The sequence below is a fragment of the Panicum virgatum genome, chromosome 9N, assembly GCF_016808335.1.
Source record: "Panicum virgatum strain AP13 chromosome 9N, P.virgatum_v5, whole genome shotgun sequence".
NCBI classification, from domain to species: Eukaryota; Viridiplantae; Streptophyta; class Magnoliopsida; order Poales; family Poaceae; genus Panicum; species Panicum virgatum.
Genome location: NC_053153.1, coordinates 82,051,736 through 82,059,817, shown reverse-complemented (window position 1 = coordinate 82,059,817; position 8,082 = coordinate 82,051,736). Strand labels below are relative to the sequence as shown.

General features: G+C 53.6%; 3 protein-coding genes across 3 annotated transcripts; 1 reads left to right on the top strand and 2 right to left on the bottom strand.

Annotated features, from left to right (window-relative positions):
* The first annotated feature begins 1,667 nt into the window (after positions 1 to 1,667).
* Positions 1,668 to 2,567, top strand: LOC120689442 (probable staphylococcal-like nuclease CAN2). Its single transcript, XM_039971710.1, has 4 exons — positions 1,668 to 1,672; positions 1,751 to 1,910; positions 2,077 to 2,145; positions 2,436 to 2,567. The coding sequence occupies exons 1-4, from the start codon at positions 1,668 to 1,670 to the stop codon at positions 2,565 to 2,567; spliced, it is 366 nt and encodes a 121-aa protein (XP_039827644.1).
* A 172-nt stretch (positions 2,568 to 2,739) lies between these two features.
* Positions 2,740 to 5,120, bottom strand: LOC120692936 (putative pentatricopeptide repeat-containing protein At3g08820). Its single transcript, XM_039976321.1, has one exon. It carries the CDS (start codon positions 4,858 to 4,860, stop codon positions 2,902 to 2,904), a length of 1,959 nt encoding a protein of 652 aa, XP_039832255.1. The 5' UTR covers positions 4,861 to 5,120; the 3' UTR covers positions 2,740 to 2,901.
* A 528-nt stretch (positions 5,121 to 5,648) lies between these two features.
* On the bottom strand, positions 5,649 to 7,247 carry LOC120692914. Its single transcript, XM_039976301.1, has one exon. The coding sequence runs from the start codon at positions 7,169 to 7,171 to the stop codon at positions 5,750 to 5,752; it is 1,422 nt and encodes a 473-aa protein (XP_039832235.1). The 5' UTR covers positions 7,172 to 7,247; the 3' UTR covers positions 5,649 to 5,749.
* Positions 7,248 to 8,082: the final 835 nt, after the last annotated feature.

Below are 8,082 nucleotides of genomic sequence, written 5' to 3'. Positions count from 1 at the left end.
ACCACCGCGAGGAAAGCGTGGAGCCTCAAAACCTTCTCCAACACCTCGGTCTCGTGGTCCATAGTCGTACTGAAAACGACCAGGAGCACGGCCGGCAAAGCGACCACCCGCTGGAGCACGGTAACCTCCACCGTCTCCCTGACCTCCACCTACACGGCGCGCCCTAGCAACTCGCCTATCACCACGCCGAGAAGGACCATGCACCCGAGCAGAGTACATGTCCGCGTTCCGTCTCTCCTGCTCTCTCCTCACAGCCCGCTTCCTCCTGAAGCAAAACTCCTCCAGGTGACCTTCCCTGTCACAGAACTCGCAGTGGTACCTCACCTCACGCTTGGGAGGTGGAGGCCTAGCCTACGGACGGGGATGAGCAGCCCCCTTCTTCTGGGCAACCTGGGCTGTGGTAGCAGGGAGCGTGCCGAGGGGATTCCTCAGCTCATTGGGCTTTGGAACCCAAACCTGCTTCTGCGGAGGTGCTTACCATCCGCGGGGTCAACAAGCGAAGGCTGCGTGCTCGTGCTAGCAGTGTTTCCAGCAGCCTTGCCAATCTTACCATACAACCTGTCAAAGTCTGACTTCGTGTATGTGTAACCGACCCCAAACCCATCACCACGCTTGAACTGCTTAATCATCATGCCCAACTGCGGCTCTCTGCTAGAAACCCAACTCAGAATCGCTCTAAGATAGGTATTCTCATTCTCCAGGTTGGCTTTCTCTACCGCAAGACTATCCAAATCAGAGATCAAACTAGGGCAAACAGAGCAGTCGATAGGTGGGCTAGACTCTATGACCTTAGTCTTTCCAAAAGACTTGATCAAAGCGTTCTTCTCCTCTAGCTCCGACCTAAGCGTGGGACAAAGCTTACAAGCACCAAGCAAAACAGGCATAGATCTAAGCTCCTCTAGTTCACAAACAATAGTAGCAAACTTGGACTGCAAAGAAGCTAGATCAGACTTGAATATAGGACACTCATCGCATTCAAGCACATCACTAACAATGGGAGCGTCCTTGACAAGTTCAAGCTCATGCTTGGCATTGGCTAGCTCGTGAGACACGTCAGAAAGCGAAGTCTTAGCAACATCTAAGTTCGCGACGTTCTCATCATACTTGGCACGGAGAGCAAGAAGATCATTCATGTGAGATATGCAGCCAGCGCACTCATCCTCACTAGATTTCTCCCTAGCACAAGCCAGCTCAGCCCTAAGCTTTCTACGCTCTCTGGCTGCTTCCTTAAGCAGCATCTTCTGGTTGTCGAGAGCGGCATACAACTCCCTAACCTCTGTATCAAGTAGGTCGATCGTGGAGTTTACCTCTGAATCGCTCTCGGATCCAGGAGAAGAGCCGGAGTGCGTCGGTGTAGCATGTCCACCCGAAGACGCACGAGCACCATCAGCTTCGCCTGCCATGGTGCAGAAGCTCTTGCGCCGACCGGCCGCCAAGCAAAGGCCGATGAAGCCGGTGGCTTCCTTGTCCCGCTTCTTCTTCTTCTTGTCGTCGTCGTCGGAGGTCGATGAAGTAGAGCGGTCGGTGTCGGAGCTCTTGTCGAGGTCGCTGAGCTGCGCCAGGAAGGCCTTCTCCCGCTTCTTGGCCTTGTACTGGAAGCGCTTCTTGAGCGACTCCTTGTCGAAGCGTCCTCCCCGGTCACGACTGCAAGGAAATACCGGATTAGAATGAGGTATGTGTTTATCTAAATTGCATTTGTAATAATATTGGAAATACTATTTCCAAGCTCATGCTGTTTCATCACTTGAAGAGGCATTGATGCACCCGAGCTTAAAATTCCTAATGGGAAGGAATCAAAAGATGCATTGGTGAAACTCATTGGTGGGAAAAGTGTCACAATTTATGTGTATGGACAGGACCAGTTTGGGCGTTACGTGGGAGACATTTATTGTGATAATGTGTTCATCCAGGTCAAGCATAAATAAACTATTTAATAGTAGTAGCTCACACGGCCTAGATTTTACTGCTTCTAATGAGAGCAATTGTGTGTGTGTGTGTGTGTGTGTGTGTGTGTGTGTGTGTGTGTGTGTGTGTGTGTGTGTGTGTGTGTGTGTGTGTGTGTCTGGAGTTGTTCAGGAGCAAATGCTGAAGAGTGGTCATGTATGGCATTTCAAGACCTACGACAAGCGCCCAGAGTTCGCACAGGTAAGAAATTCCATTGCACCTAAATTCATATATGTGGGATGCTCCAAATCACTCTGAGAAACGTGTAGTATTCTTGTTGACATGAACATGACCGAACTATGATAATAGTAGTATAATGGTACGAGCACATGTGTTGAAGTTGAACGATAGCTATATGCAGTCTGTGTGCACAATCTTTTTTTTAGGGCAACTGTGTGCTCAATCTTGAAAGAATGTCAGATTAGACCATCCAAATTCAGAACTATATGTTACTCCTAGAAGTTTATCACTGGCCACATGATTTTTCGCAGTGGGAGAGAGAGGCAAGAGCTGCACACCGAGGGCTTTGGGCATCAGAGAACCCGGAGAAACCGTGGGATTGGAGAAGAGATCAGCGCATGCAAACATTCAGGTCTACTGATGGAGCTGAACTTAGTGTTTAGAGCCCTGAAATGATCTGGTAGCCTCACAGTTTCTTAGTGAGGTCCGTGTACAGCTTGCTGAAATGAATGCATATCAGAAACCAAAAAGTTTGTGTGGTTTTGTGTGTGGAAGAAATCACAAGAGCACCACAGAGAAATGTTATCGATTCCTCTCAGGAGAAAACAATAGAACGGGGAGGAAAAAATATAACATTGCAGTGTTAGCCTGCCTTATAGTCTACCTCTCCTATGCTCCAATTACAACTCTAGCCTGACTACAGTTTTACATCAAAATGACAATGATGCTTTCAACTTTCCCTGCTGCTCAAAACTGCATCAGGAAGTTGTCTGTATACTACCAGTAGTCATTACAAGAGCAATGACCATCTCTGAAGCAATGAAATCGATTATTATCTCGAACAATAATTTCACGATTGGTTATCCTCGAGATGAGTTTGATGGCAGTGTGACAGTCACTGCAAACCCGGAGGTTTTTGGTGACCCTTATGGTCTCGCCTGGCTTAGTAGTAAGAAGGCTAAATGCAATGGCTATCTTTTCGCTGTGATGCACTAGCGTATGCTCCTTCTCTTCGTCTTCAATGTCAAACATCACCACCTCAGTAGTAGGTTTATAACCCATAGCCTTCATTTCCATGCCCAATTCCTCAAGCTTCATGTAAATTTGATCTGAGAGGGGATGCGACTTGTCTCCAACACGGAATTCATGGACCTTACCATCAAATTCAACACAGCTAGATGCAGGGACCTTCTCAACCCCCTTCTCCTTCATTTCCAACCTGAGCTTTGCTGCATCTTCCCATCTTCCACTGTTAGAGTATATGTTAGAGAGCATGACGTAATTTCCAGAATTCCATGGCTCCAGCCTGATGAGCTGCTTCAGCACATGTTCAGCAAGGTCAGCATCCCGGTGGATCTTGCAACCACCAAGGAGCGCACCCCATATAACAGCATTGGCCTGGATTGGCATGTCTTCAATCATCTGGCGCGCCTCCTCCAGCAACCCCGCACGACTGAGCAGGTCAACCATACAACCATAATGCTCAATCCTAGGGCTTATATGGTATAACTGAGTCATGTTACGAAAATACCACCGACCATCTTTTACAAGGCCAGTATGTGTACAGCTGCAGAGCAATCCAAGAAAGGTATTATCATTCAGTGTCATACCTGACTTCTCCATCTGACCAGCAAGCGCAAATGCAATCTTCTCTTGGCCAGTCATACCAAGCCCCAAGATCATCGCATTCCAGACAACGATGTCTCTCTTCCTCATCTGCTGGAACACTGTCCCTGCCTCACCCGTGCTCCCACACTTGGCATACATATCGATCAGTGCGGTACCCAGGACTGGATTGTCAAGAAACTCATCCCAGCGCAACATCCCGACTGCCCTCCGACCCAAATCCAAGGCACCCAACCTTGTGCACGCTGATAGTGCCCCAACTACCGTGTAGCAATCCGGCCGCATTCCCTCTGCCTGCATTGCAAAGAATAGTTCCAGAGCCTCTCGTGGTAATCCGTTGGAGGCGTAACCCCCAACCATAGCACTCCAAGCCACCACATCCTTGTCCTGCATCCTGTCAAACACCTCTCTAGCTTTCTCCATCTCGCCGCACTTGACATACAAGTCCAACGCCGCAGTGGCCACGAACACGCTCCCAGCGATCCCCTCCTGCTCTGCCAACCTCCACACCGCCTCACCGGTCACCAAATCGGTGACACGAGCACATGCAGTAAGTACCCGCATGGCCGTGAAGCCGTCTGGACGCATGCCACTCGCGAACGCATTCCTCGCAACGCCGACGGCTTCCTGGAAGCGCCCAGCGTCCATGTAGGCGGTGATGAGCGCGGTCCAAGAAACGGTGCTGGGCTGGAGCATTTCGTCGAACACCCGCTGGGCGTCGTGCAGACGGCCGCATTTTGCATACAGGCTGAGGAGGGATGTGAGGACGTGGGGATTGGAGTGGTACGGGAGCTTGAGGGATTGGCCATGGAGTTGCGCGCCGGCTGGGAGAGGGTCGGGCAGGCGGGAGGCGGCCTTGAGCGCGAAGGGGAAGGTGAGGTGGGAGGGGTTGTGGAGGAGGGAGTGAATGCGGAGGGCGCGGAGGTGCAGGCCGGAGGAGGTGACGGCGCGGAGGAGGAGCGGGAAGAGGTCGGTGAGGAGGTCGAGGCGGAGGAGGCGGCCGTGGAGGAGCTTCACTGCGAGCGGTGGGAGGTGGTTGTTCGGGCGTACGCCGGTGACTAGGAGTCGACGGACTGCGGCGGCGGCGGCGGCATCGGCTGCGCCCGACATAAAAAGTCGAACGACGGAAGTGAGTAGGTTCTGCTCGCAGAGCAGGCGCTTGCAGTGGTCAGGCTTGTGCCTGCCGCCGGCGAGGCGGGCTTCTTGTTGCCCTTCTCGTCGTCGTGGCCCTTGCAGTAGCTGCTCCCAACCCAAGCAGCGAGGCGCCCGTGGAAGCGTCGATGGAGGAGAGCTGGGCAAGAGGTGGGGGAGGGACAAACCGGGGATGGTGAGCCGGAGATCACTCGCCGTCGCCGTCCGGGGATGTGGGCTGTGGGGGGAAGAGGGACTATATTGCAAGTGATTTACAGTTTTAGGGGGTTTTATAAAAATATTTGGATCGCGATCATGGTCGCAATCCAATTTAGGGGGTTTTGTGAAAATACTCCAGTCCGATTGAGGGGTTTTCTAAAAAATATCTGGATCGCGATCCAACTGAAGGTGTTTTGTGAAAATATTCCAGACGGATTGAGGGGTTGAGGGGAGTCTTGTAAAATACAAGGTCGGGTCTGGATTTCCGCCGAGGTGGAGCCTGGAGCAAGGTTTTAAATCTCCGACTATAGCTTCCGCTATCTCCGGCTATAGATGTTTGAGAGAAATTTAGCTAAGTTTTTTCACGTACAATTTAGCTCTTAGCTACCGCTATAGCTGGCTACAGCCCGTTTTTAGACATCGATAGCTAAATGGCTTAGCCTGTTATTTAAAACATTGGCCTGGAGGCGGCGGCCATGGAGGACTTTACGGGGAGCTTCCGGATGGACTTGCTATTATTCTTGCTGACGCCGGTGAGGAGCAGTCGGCGGACGGCGCCCGTATCCCTTCGGCAATTCGGATTACGAACAAAACGGATTAGCAATTTCATTCGATACTCCATGTCTGATACACCCTTTCTCCTACCTGTTTACCTCCACCGCTCCTCGCCCATCATTTGCAGCGGCGGTGCATCAACGGCGACGACACACTCAACTCCATCGCGGGCACTTCCCTTACTGCCGGCCGTCAATGGCGCAACGCACCCTTCCCTCTCCAGAGGCGCCATCATTCCCGGCTCCTCCTCCGTCGCCACGTCCTCACCGCTGCCTCTCAGGTACAGCCTGCCCTCCTCCACGTCGTACAGGTTGCCCGTCCTCACCTCCTGCGCCAGCGCGCACGGCGCGCAGAGCAGCCACTTGAGGTAGTCCGCGGCGGCGGGCCGCCCGCCGCACACGGACCGGGCGGCCGGCAGCCCGAACCGCCGCCGCATCTGCGCGCGCCAGAATCCCCCGTACGCGAGCCCCAGCACGGACAGCAGCGCGCCCGCAGCGCCGACGAGGTACCCGACGGTGGCGTCGTGGATGTTGAGCGCGGCGACGGCGAACACCAGCACCGGCGCGGCGCAGAGCAGCGCGAAGGTGAAGACGTGCACGTACATGTTGCCCAGCCCCAGCCGCTCCATGTTCCACCCGAACACGCAGAAAGTGCAGGCCAGCGACAGCGCCGCCGCCGTTGGGTCGTCGGCGAGGTCCAGCAGCCCGCCGGCACACTCCGGCGCCGTCACCGCCGCTCCGCACCTACCGCCGCCGCCGCCGCCGCTCTCCACTTTCAGCGCCGCCCCAGTAGCCATCGCCTCGTCACCCGCGGACGCCGTGATCTTCCTGCCGAGCGGGCCGTAGACCATGTACAGCGCGGCGGCGACGGGGGCGGCGAGGCCGAGCGCCATGCACAGGTCCACGGCCCAGTCGGGGCGCGTGTCGCTGCTGAACAGCCAGAAGAGCGCGCAGTAGGCGTACTGCGCCAGGCACGTCGCGTGGAGCAGCACCAGCACGACCGCGACGTGGACGCGCTCGTGCCGTGGGGCGGCGGCGGCGTTCCTGCAGTAGACGCCGCGGAGCTCGACGGCGTCGGCGGCGCGCCACCGCGCCAGGAGCACGAGGTGGTGGCAGAGCCGCGGGTGCTGGTACAGGCACATGATGGTGAAGAGTGCGTTGAGCACCTGGTTCGCGATCTCCGTCCACCGCTTGCGCCGCCCGGCGTCGGGCACGGCGGAGTCGAGCGCCCCCGTCATGAGGAGGAAGACGAAGGCCACGCCCGCCGCGACGAAGGCGAGCCAGACGAGCATCGCCGCGTTGGTGGGGTGCTTCGCCCAGGCGACGCACTTGGCGCGCAGGGCGCGGAGGGCGGCGACGCGTTTGAGGAAGGCGTGCGGCGCGGCGACGCCGAGCTCCTTGGACGGAGCTGCCCTGAGGAAGTCGAGGAACCTCTCATGCTTCTCCTTGCCTTGGCTTTGCAGCACAGTGCCGCCATGGCTTTCCCTTTGCTTGTCTGGTCTCTCGTGCGATTCCATGGTGACTAATCAAGTGCAATTTTATCTTCTCCTGCTATTATTCTTCTCCTTGGTTGTCTGCACTCTGCAGCAACTAGCTGTTGATGCTTCCGTTACTAGCTAGTTTGCAGGTGTTAACATATATATGAGATGGCAACTAGTACCTAGTAACATATCAATTGCACTTGATTTGATATCATTATCTCTGCGTACAAACCGTAATGAAAGGGACTGGCAAATTCTGGCTGAAGTTAAGCATGTTGACTCTTGTCAATGTTGGCAGGTTGTTGCTGATGAAGAAATCGAGGAGGTCTTGTTACTGATGCTTGAAACGGTCCGAAGATTTCAGCAGAATCCGTACTCAGTGTGGCTAGCAGCTAGCCCTGAAAAGTACACAAGGTTCGTCTGAATCTGATATCGGTGAGTCCCAACGTCGCAGGAATGAGGAAGAAGACACGTCATGGAAATCAACTTTGGCATGCTGTTGAGTTCGTCAGACTGGACTGAGCCAAACAGCAGTTACCAAATACGTGGCCCGTGGGTGACTGGCAATTCGTCTGTGCTACTACGGCTGTGTTTAGTTCCAAAAAACTCCCCCCAAGCTCCAAACTTTCCATCACATCTCCATCACATCAAAACATTAAATATAGCAAATGACTCATGCATGGAGTACTAAATGTAGTTAAATAAAAAAACTAATTACATAGTTTTGATGTACGTTGCGAGACGAATCTTTTGAGCCTAGTTAGGTCATGATAGGACAATATTTGCCACAAACAAACGAAACGTGCTACAGTGCGCTATAGTGACTGATGTGACTTTTCGCATCCACTTTTTACACTCTTTTTACACATCTAAACACACCCTACATGATTATTGTGGATGAAATTCGACTAGTTGAAACCTAAGCCCGTAACAGTGGCGTACAGTTG